This window comes from Malaclemys terrapin, chromosome 3, assembly GCF_027887155.1.
Source record: "Malaclemys terrapin pileata isolate rMalTer1 chromosome 3, rMalTer1.hap1, whole genome shotgun sequence".
In the NCBI taxonomy this organism is placed as follows: domain Eukaryota; kingdom Metazoa; phylum Chordata; order Testudines; family Emydidae; genus Malaclemys; species Malaclemys terrapin.
The window spans coordinates 93,103,042-93,118,316 of record NC_071507.1 but is presented as its reverse complement, the minus strand read 5'-3'; the positions used below and the strand labels follow the sequence as shown (position 1 = coordinate 93,118,316).

At 39.3% G+C, this 15,275-nt stretch overlaps 1 protein-coding gene across 4 annotated transcripts in view; it reads left to right on the top strand.

Annotated features, from left to right (window-relative positions):
• The window catches only part of TIAM2 (TIAM Rac1 associated GEF 2), a 323,237-nt gene that overhangs the window by 199,106 nt on the left and 108,856 nt on the right, over positions 1-15,275 (top strand). For 3 of the 4 annotated variants that reach the window (XM_054022224.1, XM_054022226.1, XM_054022222.1), the window contains exons 3-4: positions 11,268-11,379; positions 12,488-13,690. In XM_054022224.1, coding sequence (XP_053878199.1) covers positions 11,365-11,379; positions 12,488-13,690 — 1,218 coding nt within the window. In that variant the 5' untranslated portion in view covers positions 11,268-11,364. Of the gene's footprint in view, positions 1-9,102; positions 9,166-11,267; positions 11,380-12,487; positions 13,691-15,275 lie in introns of those variants that run through there. The other variant, XM_054022225.1, reaches the window with a different exon arrangement.

Below are 15,275 nucleotides of genomic sequence, written 5' to 3'. Positions count from 1 at the left end.
CCTAAGCATGTTACTAGTGCATCACTTTGGTACTACTTAAAAAATGAACAAACTGGAACTCAACTGCCACAGGATTTCATTGAGCCCATTAGGTCTCAGAAAAGGATTAGACTTTTGTATAGATAATGAGAACATATTAATAGTTATATCTGATAGCATCAACATGTTTAGAAGGGTATTAACCTTCATGGTTCAGTGCAGGAGCCAGACATTAATTGTTTTTAGGGTTAAACAGAAAACCAGGACAGATTATTCCAGAATTATCAACTGCATGATTTCTTTCACTTTCCTCTTAGGCACCTGGAACTGGCCACTATCTGAGACAGGATACTGGATTCAATGGACTGCAGGTCTGATCTGGTGTAGGAATGCCTGTGTTCCTATGCAAATTGGTTTTAAAATAGGTCTCCTCCGTTCATGCAAATCAAATATGTGCAAACCTGTGTAAAAGGTTTTCTGGGTTCTGCTGAATGTTTCCACTTTAGAATGCAGTTGTCCTTCAAATCATGCATCCTGTCGTTCAACATGGAGAAATATTTTCCTAAAGTAAACTTCTGAATAGGGAAGTTGATTTTGTGAAACTGATATTCCTTGCATTAGCATGCAGGATAGATAAGTTTGGTAGCTATGATTATTGGTTGTCATTTTAAAGAGTCTTGATACATAAGGAGTTTAACTAGATGAAATTTCTTCTAGCCTGTTTCTTTAGCATTGTTACTGATTTAACATATCTTCCACGATGCACCTTGGCCAAAATATTCAAATGCTGGTGCTTAGAGGTAGGCATCTATATCTGTTTTTAGGCATCTAAATACACCTCTACCCCGATATAACGCAACCCGATATAACACGAATACGGATATAACGCGGTAAAGCAGTGCTCGGGGGGGGGGGGGGGGCAGGGCTGCGCACTCCGGTGGATCAAAGCAAGTTCGATATAATCTGGTTTCACCTATAACGCAGTAAGATTTTTTTGGCTCCTGAGGACAGCGTTATATCGGGGTAGAGGTGTAAGTGGCTTGGTTCTCAGATGTTCTGAGCATCCTTAGCTTTCACTGCAGTCAATAGATGTGGTTGCTCAGTGCCTCCAGAAATCAGGCTATTATCTGTGTGCCTAAATATAGATTTAGCAGCCTAGCCTTAGGCACTGAAATTTAAAAATATTGTAATTTATGTAAAATATATGTCTGCTTTGTATCTTATGACCATTATTAGAAACAAATAGTTCAAACTGTAGGCTATTGCAGGTTGGTACAGCTTTAAAAACAAAACCAAAGAGAACATAGGGTTTGCCTGATATGCATGACGTTGTGTAAAATCATAAAATTATTTTTAAGAGAGGGTTTTCATGACTATAACATTCCAGCGGTGGGTTTGGAAGTTGTTGTGTTTACAAAGGCATCATACACAAGGATGTTAGGTGTATGTACTTGCTATTAATGAGTTTAAAAAAGACACTGAGGCTACCTTCAAGCAAGCAAACCTTTATTCAGCAAACTTTCTAGTAGCTTTCCTATGGAACTTTCGTGGTAATTCTGGAATGCAGGGTCAAACAACAGCCTAGTCATAGAGTATTCCCTGGTGGCTTTGAGGCATTATGGAAGGCCGTCCAGGCTAATCATTTCAAGCGGCCCATGGAAAACCACTTTCTGGTTAAGTCTGCATCATACTGTTCCACCAATGGAAAAAAATGAATATGAGGAGGGTGTGTAGCTTACAGACAAAAATACATCCAGCGTAGCCCAGAATCTGTTTTTAGCTCATAACGGCTGAACATTTTGAAGTGTTAGACACAGTTTCCTGGCTTACTGGGGCAGAAAGAAAGGGAGAGTGAGTGTGTGTGTGTGTGTGCTGCATAGTTTTGTGAAACATTAGGGAGAAGAGGCTGAAGCAGGAGCTTTGCTGAAGGTAAGGCTGGTGGGCAGTAGAAATTATGAAGAGGGTGGGAGAGAACTATCTGTCAGGCACAAGAACAATATTTAAAAGAAAAATAGAGTGAGATAAGAAAACTTTGAACTTGAAGGCATTGGGCAGAAAAAATAATTTTTGTGTGTCTACTACTCTGATGTCTTCCAACTACAGTGGTTTCTTTAGCTAACATCTACACTACATAGTATACATGAATTGTTTTCCTCCACAGAACTCTTTGTATCTGTGATCAGTTGAACTTAATTGTTGTAATTGGTGAATTAGACACTGCCAAAATCATCTTACAGCTCAGCTCTAAAGGTGGTGGTTTGTTTTTTGTTTTGTGTTTTTGCCTGGGGTGTGTGTGGCGGGGAAGGGTTAAGGAAAGCTTCATATGTATGGTATGCTTTAATAGAGCTTTATATTGTCAGGAATACACTAGAGTGACTGCCCCAATCCATGATGATTAATGCATAGACTCTCTCTCTTCTTTCTTTCTTGGATTCTGCCTAGCCTGTCCCATAATTTTAGTAATTTACAATAAATACAAATCATAATGGGCTAAAAGTTTCTTTTCTTAGTGTTAAATACATTTAATATTGGAGGGAAAAGTTCCATTCTTTATGCTGATAAAGCAGGGTAAAGTGGCTGGAGTGGCACAGAGATTTGGCCTCATTGTCTTTTGGATCTCTCTGCTACATTCAACTGGAAAGAAAAAAAAATATTTAGACCTGATTGCAAACATAGCTTTGCTACTTAAGAGTATCTGTTTAAATTATTTGCTGAAGGAAGTATGACATTTCCATCTTAGAGTGGTTAACTATGTGTAAATTTCAAGACCACTTAAATTTCATCATTGTTTAAACAACAAACTAGTGCAGCAAGGTCCAATTTTAATTCTGACACATGGGACATATATACAAGAAGTTGAAATAAACAAACAAGCTACCCAAAGGTGACCTGTGTTAGCTCAGGTTACTCATGTCAACTCTGTATCGTGGATAATACACTTGCCTTTAGAGAAGGAGGGTGTGAGCTTAAATCAAATAAGGTGGTTACTGTTCCACAGATGAGCTACTCAATGGCAGTCCTAACCACCTCTACTAATTGTCAAGGTGGAAGTTTTTTAACAGAATAAGGAAGACCTAGTAAAAGACATTCTCGCCTACAAGTTTGTGGGAGAATTATTGCTGAGCAATGGGGTCTTGCTCTCAGCCAAGCTTCTTTTTCGGCACCCAAAGTTTCATGCGAGCACAGTTGAGAGAATTTAGATGACTAACTAGCTGACTGTGGCTGCATCCAAAGTAGCTCGACACCTTCTTCTGCTTCATCCATATTTTGTATTTACAGTAATTCCTAGAGGCCCCAACTATAATTGTGGCCCAACTGTATTGTGTTGTGTTTGTGCAGATCTTAAGAGACAGGCATAGATTGACTAAATGACTTGCCCAATGTCACACAGGAAGTCTGTGTCAGAGCCAGAAACTGAACTCAGCTCCGTGAGTCGCAGTCCAGTATCTTAACCACAAGGCCACCCATCCTCTGGATATATGGCTACATAACATCAGTTTCTGCACACATCTGTGCCCACAAGTTGTAAGCTGAACAAAGGGAGGACAGTTTGAGAAATCAGGTTTTAGAAACTTTTGCTCAGTTTGTACCCGCAGGTACAGAGTCCATGCACTCCCAGGATCTAACTCATTAGTTTCCTAAATAGTTTGAAATTCCTGGAAGGCACTACATTAATCTGCATCAGAGGTCGGCAACCTTCCCGAAGTGGTGTGCCGAGTCTTCATTTATTCACTCTGATTTAAGGTTCCGCGTGCTAGTAATACATTTTAATGTTGTTAGAAGGTCTCTTTTTAGAAGTTTATAATATATAAATAAACAAGGTTTTTTAAATGTTTAAGAAGCTTAATTTAAAATTAAATTAAAATGCAGAGCCCCCCCATATCAGTGGCCAGGACCCGGGAAGTGTGAGTGCCACTGAAAATCATCTCACATGCCACCATTGGCACGCATGCCATAGGTTGCCTACCCTGAACTACATTATATTTTGGTCTATACACTTAGGACATAATAGCTAGAGATGCAAAAGACCTATCAGATCATTAAGTATATCCCCTGCATGGGCAGGAAGTAGTCCCTCTGAGAGAGGACACATCATCTCTTTAACCACTACAACTACATTAGCCAAAATTTGAATGGGCTCTTCTGTTTTTTTTTTTTTTTTTTTTTTTTTGTCAAGCTTAATGGTTATTACTTAAATGGATGTGCACTCTAGCCATTGTGCATCAATTCAATAACATTTACAAATGATGGACTTCATTTTTCCTGCAGAAGAAAATTCTGTCTCCAGAGATTTAGATTGTATCAGCCCTCCTGTAATAGGATAAGGATCTTCAAGCTTGAATCAGTCTTCCATGCTGCTCTAACTAGAAAACTGTAAAACATAACTTAATTAAATTTCATAGGTTTTGGGCTCAGAAGAATGATTTAAGGAAAAGAAAAAATCATGGCCTGGTTATTGGGTCTGCAGTTTTGACAGGACATGTGAAGAGTGATGTAGACTTTTTGGTACTGACTTTGTATGTAAAACCAAAAAAGAGATTTGTTGTTTTTTATTTATATATAAAAGTAGAAGTGTGTGAACAATGATTAACAGTTTAAAAGACTTATCTGGCTGATATTGAATAATTAATTGAATACTGATTACTGTTTTATGAAGAAAACTGTTGTCATATTTTGTTTTTATTTTCGTCTGTGATCTACAGAACAACTTTCTGTTTAACCTAATGAGACTCTGCTCTAAAGAGAGTGAAATGAGTTTGAACTGGATTCTGGCTTCAAATGGGATTTTTAAGGCAAAATAATTCTATTTGTTTTTGCGCTGCTTTAGTTCATAGCTTGAATACAGTAGTATATAAATGCAAAATATTCTGCCAAGAATACCAAGGTACAATTATTATGGTGTATTTTTGTCTTAAGAATGTGATTGGAGTTGCAGGAATCAAAAATCTGCTTCTCATTTGTGAAAGCATGTGACCAAAATGCGTGGCTTTCAAAAATACTGTAAATTGCTGCCAATAAGAAACTCCATATTTAATTCAGCTATAGTGTAACACTAACACACATCGCTGGTTATTTCATATATAGATCCATATACAGCCTTGAAAAAGGTGAAGTCTAGCTTACTTTCTGGCTTTCTGTGTGACTGTCACATTAAACTGCAACCAAAGTGAACAAAGATATAATTTATAAACAAGATACTTCTAACCCTGTATTCCTATGGAACTAACGAAGCAAATACACTAACACCTCCCCCCCCCCCGCCACACACATACAAACCATAAGCTGTAGAGCAGCGAAGAGAAAAATACAGGCTCAGATTCAGTAGGATGTAAACCATCTAAAGTTGATGATGTTTTAACCATTACGGAAAGGAGGATATAAAAGTGATTTAAGCTGAAAAGAAAAAGTATTGGGAATTACTGAAAGAAGAATCTTTTTTTTCTTAAATTAAATCTTGAGCTAGAGAAAGAGGGGAGAGAGTTAGCTGGTCCAAGTCAAAGCCATAGGATTCCAGACCACATAAGTGTAGCAAAAGAAAATATCAAACTGGCAATTTCATATGGGAGAGGGATGTTCTTTTATTACTCTGAAATACTTTTAGATTCTGCACAGTGCCACTAATCAAGATGAGTTTCTTGTGGTGCCCTTAGTTGACATGCAGATGGACCGGCCGTGTTTGTGAAGACATTGGCACCACCATGTCTTTTTTTCCGCCCTCCCCCCCCCCCCCTTCGAAGGTGAATATTACAGTCACATTCTACAGCTGAAAGTCCTTTTAAGGCTGTGTATACAGTTTGAGCTAGAGGTGTGATTTCCCCTAGCATAGACATCCTTGCGCTAGCTCAGTGAGGGTAAGCGAGAGTATAAATAGTAGTATAGCTGTGGTAGCATGGGGAGCAGTCCGGTGTATTTGTGCCAGATGTGTACATGTGGGGTTCAGGCAGGTTTGGACTCGGGGAGCTGTGATGCCACTGCCCCTGCCCGTGCTACTGCAGCTACACTACTAAATATACTCACGCGAGCTCTCATTGAGTTAGCAGGAGTGTGTGTACGTGAGCTCGGAATATACCCCTTAGCTCGTAGGGTACATGTTTCCTAAGACAGAAGGCTGTGTTTGGTGAGTTCTGGGGACTCATTTATTTTATACTCCACTTCTCTCAAAGGATCAGATCATTTTGTATCAAAAATAAACATATACTTAAAATAGAAAAAACAATAGAGAAAAGATAAATGGCATTTACCATAGTGTCTCCCACCAGAGGTCAATGCCAAATACTGTAAGTCCTTCCATAAGAAAGGTCAGAGAGTGCACCCTCTTTACTGCACTTATCTAAAGAAATCCACATTCATCTGTCAGTGTGGGCTCCTTTAGATTAATCTCCTACCTTTTGTACAAATGTTACAACCATGATGGAGCTTGAGGTCAGTATTTGCACTAGTAGAACAGTGAGATTTCCTAAGCTCTCAGTGTACTTCTACATATTTTTTTCATCTTCCCACTTCTCACTTTCAGCACTGGTAGTTCAGACAGCGTTTGTTTTTGAGTGGCCATGATATTCAGAAGAGTGGACTCCTGTCCATCATGTTTCTGTGATGTCTTCTAGCAGTAGAGGACTGGCATGTAAACTGGTTTGCTACTAGAGAGAACCCTAGGGTACCAACATTTTGCAGCCACTGTTCTAAATGAAAGGCCTCTACAGTGGGTGCCTTGTTGATTCATTAGAACAATCATCTGATGTCTTCTCTCATCTCAAGGTCAACAGTAAAGAATAGAAAGACAAGGCCTTTTTCTTGTTCATGTTTCCTAAGTGGCTTTGCTAGCCTTGGTCTGACGTTTTCCATCTTCCTTTATCTTCTGCCCAATTTTCCAATCTGGGGTCCTCTGATGTATCCCAAGCCAGAAAATCTGTTCTGTATGGGTTGACTTTTTTCCCCTAGAATGCTATTACTACCATTCTACCAACTAACTGCCCAGTTACCTATGGAGTGTATGTGATTATATTGCCTATGTGTCTCTTGTTGAATTTCCCCTCACAGATGATCTATTTACATACATTGGTGTTTTACAGTCAGTCTTAAACAAGACTCTTGCTCTTGGTCTGCTGAATTCAGACTTGGAACTAATTGGTCATGAGAGGCTGGGAGGAAGATAAGTTAATGACCATTTCTCCCTAAATTATGTGCTTACTTTTTCACGGCAGCTGAGCAATGGCAATATAACATAAGTGTAAGTACTTTTTTGGAGCCTGGCTAGTTCTCCGAGACGCTTCATCCTTTCAAGCTATTGGTTCTGATGATTATTGGCAACACTGTTTGTTGATCTGCCTAGGTTAGAAAGGAGGCTGTATTAGTCTAAAAATCTGTTTTCTGATGGTTTCATAGCGATGGAGCCTGTTTCAATATCCTTCAAGTGACACTGTATTCTTTTAGCATGAGATTCACCCATGTCCAAAGGACCAGCACCAGGCCTGTGAATCCCACATAAGATCTTAAAAGTGGGCTTAAGTGGAACTTCAATAGTGCATAGGTCTCATATTGGCCATGCACGGGGTGAATTTCACACTGAGTGCCCAACAAAAGGAATGAAGACATTTTAAATATTGCATAAAAATAGCTATAGTAGATGGATTCATGTGTGCGTGAAGATGCCTTTTCCGACATTGCTTAGAATGTATGTTAGTCGGTCTCTAACAACTTCAAAGTTGAAGAAGTCAACCATTACCAAAGAAATCTGCAAAATTGCCATATGAAGATCCTACCATAGTCTCTTGTCACTTTAGATTTCATCCTTGGATATTGAATAATTCTGTCTTTGGTTGAAGGGTACTCTGTCCTTTTATGTCTTCCTGTGTACCTTCTGTCAATCTGAAGTTATAGTTCTGCACAATTTAGAATAGAGAAGCATTCTGCATTTTAATTTTAGGGAAGTCTTAACCTAGGCAGTGTCATTGTATTGGAAGAAGAGAGATGGCAGTACCAAAATCAGCATAATGTGACTCTTACAGTAAGTGAAACCATGACAGCAGTCTTTGTGATCTTTGGCTGTAAACTGCTGCCGCAGAATAAGCAATTTATTCTGTAGGTCTTAAAACTTCCTGTTCCCTTGAATTGTTGTTTCTTACAAGCAAATCTAATGCCAAAACATTGTTTATTATTGTTGTTTTTAAAGTAAATATTTGCTTTCACCCAATACATTTTGAAAACACAAAATTTGTCTTTGCTTTTGCATACAGTATGGGATGCTAAATACCTCTTTATAAACCTCTGTTCTCAGAGATTAATAATTTGGTGTGGAAAGTTCCTTTAAAGCTGCAATGTGCTGCTATATCCTTTATTCCCAAGGACATTTTCTATCATTTGGTAAGGCTGTCTGATTGCTATCCTGCCATAATGGTGAAGGTGCTTATGGTAGAGCCCCATTAGTTTAAGAAAAGGGGTGTAGCTGGCTGGCCATTGTTCAGGAGGGATCCTCAGTTCAGGAGTTCACTCCCACTCTGGTCTGAAATAGACCTAGTTGGTTGATCTTTCAGGGCATGCTACAATGCACGTTTTTGTTCTTGAGCCCAGAGAGACTGGGAGGACTTTATATGGAAGATCATGGGGAAATGTTTTTAGCTGCTGGATTCTGACTTATGTTAATTATTGGGTGTGGTGGTGGTAGGTGCGGGAGAGGGGGTTTCCTGGAGTATCTATTGATATACTTGCATTTTTTTTAAATGTGTCATGGAGCACCTAGGATGAAGGCTAAAAACTTTTTCATGGAATATCTAGTACAACTGAAAGTAAATAAACTTTATCATGCTTGAATGAGCTGAGCCACTTAATAAATACACTGATTATAATGACCGAAAACATTTAATAGGAGCTGGTTTTGTTCATGAGAGGTATCCATACAGCCATCTCTCCAAACTGGTGGGAGAATTCATCTCTTAATCTGGAATACAAAGATGCTGTGAAATATATATTTTTATTATTTAAATGTAGCTGAGGTCAGTCCTTTATGTTCCAATTTCTATATCTTCCAGAATTAAGTGGATTTAAAATATGTGGTATCTCTGAATCAAAGAAACTGGAACTTGTCCTAGAGCCTTTCCAATGCACCAGTGTCATCTGGGATTTGGCACCAAATGGATTCACCCAACTCACCCATATTGTAGGTTGTCGAAGGAAAATCTCTATACAAATGTAAGAAAAGTAGCAATAGCTGCGGCTAATTTTGAGGGTGGTGATTGCTCTGTAGTCCTGCAGATGTCATGATTTGTTGTTTCACTGATTTGAATGTTTAGAACGTCCTGGCCTTCTGAAGTCCCAGAGCACTGAGAAAAATCCCTGGTCACTATTTATTTCTGTGGAATTTGACTGTCTTGATGTACTTTTAACTGGCTCCTACACTGACTGAGGCCCTATTTTACAGTCATTGTACCTTAGATAAATTTATTCCTTCACCCATTATATAATATGTACACGGCATCAGACACACACAATGGAAGTTGTACCAGTGACTTGAGCCTTGAAAAATTGATGTCTATCTTGAGGTTCTTAATAGCAGCTTGCTCACTACCCTCTCTGTTAAAAGGATTACCCGTCCAGTGCACAATCATTATGGAGACCAGATGGTCGCTTTGCCTGCTTCTTTAGACAAATTGGGTTCAATGTCCCCTTATGAATAGAAATAAGCCCCTCAAAGCTTCCTTGTAAATGTAGTTTATGCTCTGATATGTAGGTTCTGCATACAAACTCCCTAGTTTGTGATCTGCTCCTATTCGAATGGTGAAAGCAGGTTTGCTGAAGATTTACATTGACTGAGTGACTGGGAACTCGATCAAGTTTATGTATTTTTTTTTTCTATTTAAATTGGTTTCTTCCTCATCTTGAATGTAGGGTTTTCCCCCCTTCTGTTGTTAAACCATTGCTGTGTATTAAAGCTGCTATTATTACAGCTGCTTTATATAACTAATGCTTTTCTAGACATAGACAGTTAGTACCTACAAGATAAGGGAATGCATGAATAATTCCTTATTATTAAAAATATCAAATAAAGTAGATTTTTATCATAAGATGTTTAAGTCCCTATATTTAGTGAAAGTCTCTAACAAATGGTTTGGTGAAAGTGCCCAGGGCTTTGTGTACAGAGGTGTGTAAACACTGCAGAGCATGGTTTTAAAAAAATATATATATACCTCTAAGACATTTGTTTGCTGGCCTTTATCTAGGGCTCTCTATCCATACTGTTTTTAATACTAGTTTGTGACTTTTAATTTAGGTAACCTAAAAGTTAGCCAAATATAAAGCTTGCTGATGAATTCCTTTAGTCATCTTTGTGGTTCTTAATATGTTACAGAGACACAAAATCATCCACATTTTCTCTTTTTTTAAAAAGAAGCTAAATCTTCCAGTGTATTGTTTGTTTTTGTGCAGATGGGATAATTTTTCCATTGAAAATGTCATAGTACTTTGGACTCTTCGTGGATTACTTGTAAACGGTCTACCAAGTTTATTTGCAGGAGGGGATGAATTTTGGTTATCAGTATATCCATTAAACTGCTGTTCTAATAATTTCCTCCCCAAAACTTTCTTTACAGTGATGCATTTCTTCTACTGAGCGCTTTCAGTCAATAACCTGCTGTTGAGTTCTCTGAAATTCAGATCCTGTCCTGTTATTTTGAATGACAGCCTTTGTGTGCTATGTGAACAGCTGACGTATTCTCAGCCTCTCCGTAGCAGCTTTTGTCTTGTTACCTTTTGGTGTGTACAGAGCCTGGTGCTGCCTTTTTGTTGTTTTTCTGGCAGATTAACTTAAAATTAGAATAAACATTAAGAAAAGTTTGCTGGCTGGTTGGCAGGGTGAATTACCCAGTAGCCTTTCACCTCTGCAGTCGTGGCTGGAATTCAGCCATGACCAGAGTAAACACGCACAAAAAAATTGCTCTGATCAGTTTGATATAAGTGGTCCAAATTGTAATGGATACTTGCACAGCCTGATAAATTTTAATTGATGTTACCAAAGCAAAATGTAGAGTACTGGAAGTTTGTGCCAGTTCATCATTGAAAGTGGAGCAAGAAAGAATTAGAAAATACCCCAATATTAGGTTCTATTGCAATAATTTCACACCTGTTAACAAACATAGTGTATAGGAATATGTAGCTGAAATATAAAAACTCTTAACCAATTCCCTTCTCTCTATTTTTTGTGCTCTGTCTTATTTTTATGTTGATTTATCTGATAGAGGTAAAATATATGTAAATGTATTTGACTGAGATATTTTTTCCTTGTTTGTATTTTCCAGAAAGTTTGCATGGAATGCCATCCCGTTTTTGGAAAGTGTGGTGGCTATCTATCAAGACAATGCAAAGTACGCTGATTGCTAATTGCACCCACATTTAATGGTGATTCTAGAGGTACTTCTGTTTCTATTTCATTCTAAACTGTATACCAAAAGACTTAATGAAAAATGAATAGGGTAGGGTAGGAAGGGTTTTCAAATAAATGTAAATGTGAAAAAAAAAATGTGGATCTGTTTTCACAATGGGGTTAATTCTCAGAAGCCTGTAAGGAGGCTGCACAAGCTTTGTCCAGTCCAACAGTCTGAAAGTTGATATGAAGAGAAGCACCATTTACCATATCAACTTTGAAAACACAGTTTAGAATGACTTGTTTTATATCTTTTCAAAACATTCTTTGTCATTTGTATGTACATTGCAGCCACTGGAGTTTGAAACCCATGTAAGGACGGGCCGACTTGGGCCTTTTATTTTCAAGTGCACTTATATGGGGCCAGATTGTACAAACTTCTCACACTAGTAATTGAACTTCTCCTGTAAATGCTACTTTTATGTGAACAAGGATTGCTCAAGTGCGTTTTGCTGAGTGAACTTCCAAACTTCTGTGTGCTGAACAAACATGGTGCAGCTTTGTATTGAAATGAGGGATAAAGCTATTCAAAAAGCCCAAGTCCCCCCCGCCCCTTTTTTCCCCTTCAGATTGGCTCTTTTTAATCATGAGGTAGGGGTTTGCCGAACAATTTATTGAAGGAACATTTTATTGCACAGAAGCTAGTCAAGCTGAAACTACAGTTTGCATGTCTCCTGGCAGCAGGGGTTTTCTGAAAGTACAGTTCACTGTACATCTAAATAGCGATTATCCTGTTGTTTCCCTTTCATTATGCAATTGTTCTTGGGAGTTAAAGGTTTTACAAGTTATAAGAAGAAAATGTTGCCAGGGGGTGTGGGAGGAGGGAAGTGTTGAAATGATTTCAATGGGGTTAGACGCCAGCATTTAGTAGCTTTATAGCAGGGTAACAAACCACACAAAGAATGAGCTTTCCTGATCTCCTCCCCAGCTCCTAATTATTAAATACTGAAAATGGTTATTGACTCTGTTGTGAAAAAAGTTGTTTCATACAATAAAAAAACTCTGTTTCTTGTTTAGAGTGTAAAAGTGCTTTATTCATCTTAGTTCTTCATCTTCTGGCCACTGATACTAATGAAACTTTTTTTCTTAATTTAGTGGAAAATGGGGAATTCAGAAAGCCAGTACAGCCTTCATGGATCAAAAAATCACACTAATGCTGCATCTGGTGCCAAGCAGAAGCCTTGTTCTCTGAAAATTCACAGCATTCATGCTAATGATGAAAAGTCTTGCTCCTTGCATGGATGGGGACACAGCAGCAGTGGCACTAGCTACAAATCGAGATCACTAGCCAGAAGCTGCCTCTCTCACTTCAAGAGTAACCAGCCTTATTCACCTAGGCTCAGTGACACAGTGGCAAAGACCTCTAAAAGCAGTATCCATGCCAAACACAGGACAAATGCCTCAGGAAACTACTGCCAGGGAAGCAATGTGGCATTTTTTCCTGAGAATGGTTTCCACTATATTGGCCTTGAAGCTGCAAGTAATCATGTTTCCTCCAGGGAATGCAGTGGACATATTTTAAATTGCTACGGAAAGAATGAGAGCCTAGCATCAACCCCACCACCAGATGACAGGAGGAGCCCCAAAGTTCTCATTAAAACACTGGGGAAGCTGGATGGCTGTTTAAAGGTTGAGTTTCACAACAGTAGCAACAACAAAGTCTCCACAGAGGAATCCAATGGACCAGTCCAGCTGCTGAGGTACTCACCTACTTTAGAATCCAAATCTAATGATCTGCTAGAGGTGAGGAGGAACTCCAGTACAGATGATACTTCAAGTCATCGTCTATCTCCCACTGACTCAAGACTTAGATCCAGTAAAGGAAGCTCCCTAAGCTCAGAGTCTTCATGGTATGACTCTCCTTGGGGCAACAATGGGGATATCAATGAGCTGGATGGCTCCTACCTGACCAGGAGCACTCCGGATACAAGGATTCATGCCAGTTTTCCCACAAATGACAGCAAAAAGTCCTTCAACCAAAGTTCATCTCTTTCCTCCCTCCGCGATCTATATAAGGATACAAATTTAGAAAGCAGCCCATCCTCAGCTCTCAGGTTGTCTGATGAATACATTGGCACTCATGCCAGCTTAAGCAACCGTGTTTCTTTTGCCTCAGACATTGATGTTCCCTCTAGGGTAGAACACGGAGGCCCCGCACAGTACTCTTCTTATACCCTCCCATGTAGAAAATCCAAACCCCTAAATGATGATGCCTCCAAGAAGGACACATTAAAAAGCAGGATGCGACGCCTCAGTGACTGGACAGGAAGCCTCTCTAGGAAGAAAAGAAAACTGCAGGTATGTGGGAAAACTCATCCTAAAGTCTAGTACTGAGAGCTGTAGACACCTTCTATTAGTGTAATGCCTACGTTTTATTTGTTTTTCCATAAGACTACTCAATGATTGGTGAAAATTCCAGCTATCTCGAATTGTCATTTATGGAAGCAAATACACCAGTGAATAGATTTTCAAGTCACTGGATTTTTCATGAGATGGACTTCTAAAATAATTACAGTATTAAGGCAAAGTGATATCTGATCCTGTGGATCAAAACATAATTTGTAGCCCTGAAAATGCCTATAAAAATAATCTGAAATGTGCAGTAAAACAAATCCTTAAACATGGGAATGTGCACGTTGTAAATAACTTTTGTAAATGTGTTTCCCTCTCATCACCAGTGTTCGCTGTCATCCCTCTCAAGTTAGGAAAGGACAACTCAGTTATATCTCCAAATCCAACTGTAGACAGTGGGGTTTTTGGTTAAACCTGTAGTTTTATGGAGATGTTCTTATCTAGCTGCCTTCTTCCTATGTATGAACCTGACTACATAATTCTCTGGGTATCAAAGCTGAAGTACCATCTGGTCAGTTAGTGGGTGTCTCTTCAGAACAGTTTAAGGCTAATCCCATCAACGGGAACTGAGGATAGCTGTGATCAAGACTAAAATTCCTATCTCCTGCTCCCAGAATCAGCTCCATAAAGGCCAGACTGTGCCTGGCCTTGTAAGAACACACAAGTGGGGAGTACAGGAACTTCCCTCACTCCATAACGCCTCCCATGAAAGGGCTGGCCAAAGTTGCGCTCTCCGTGCTCTCCTCAGTTTAGGGACTGCTCCCTTCTAAAACTGCGGGAGTGCAAGCCACCACAAAGGTGAGCAGAAAGGAGGCAGAACCGTGTACCTGTACATCTTCCTACTGTCCAGCAGTACTGTCTAGATGAATAGGAGATCATACACTGCTCCCTCTAAGGGATGATGCAGCAACTGTGCCTCCCCAGTGTGCTGGGAAGATTTGGTAGGTATTGTGCCATCTTGTGGCATAATCTTCCTGGAGCTCCTCCTCCCTCCATACCACAACCAGTGTGTGGGCCGCACTGACTTCAAGGCACAGCATTCAATATTAAGGGCCAGTGTGTGCCAAGAAATCAGGTTAATTTGAGGGTTGCCTGTGTACATTCCAAGAGCTGTTAGAAGGGTCTCTTCCAGTTTCAAACTTAAATGTATTGCCTTGGAACATAATCTTTAAATTAAATTTGGCATTTCTGAGCCTACTGCTGCAGCAGCCTTCTTGCCGGAAAGTGACCTCTCTTATGAAATCTGCAGCGGCCTGGGATCTCACTGTTGCTCTTGGCTTTATGTTGGAGGTCATCATACTATCAAAACATGACACAGCTTCTTCCAGGACATTTTTGATGTGCAGCATCTAGGATGTGAAAACAAATGCAGTTGCTTTCCAAGATTCTGGTGTGACTAGTTCACAGGAGACCAGTGTTTGTTTACTTTATCCGTATGTAGAAGTCAGAGTGCAAATAAATATTACTATAGAAGCAGTGTAAACTTGAGCAAAAAATAACATTTTCCTGGGTAATAGTTGTACTTCTGGTT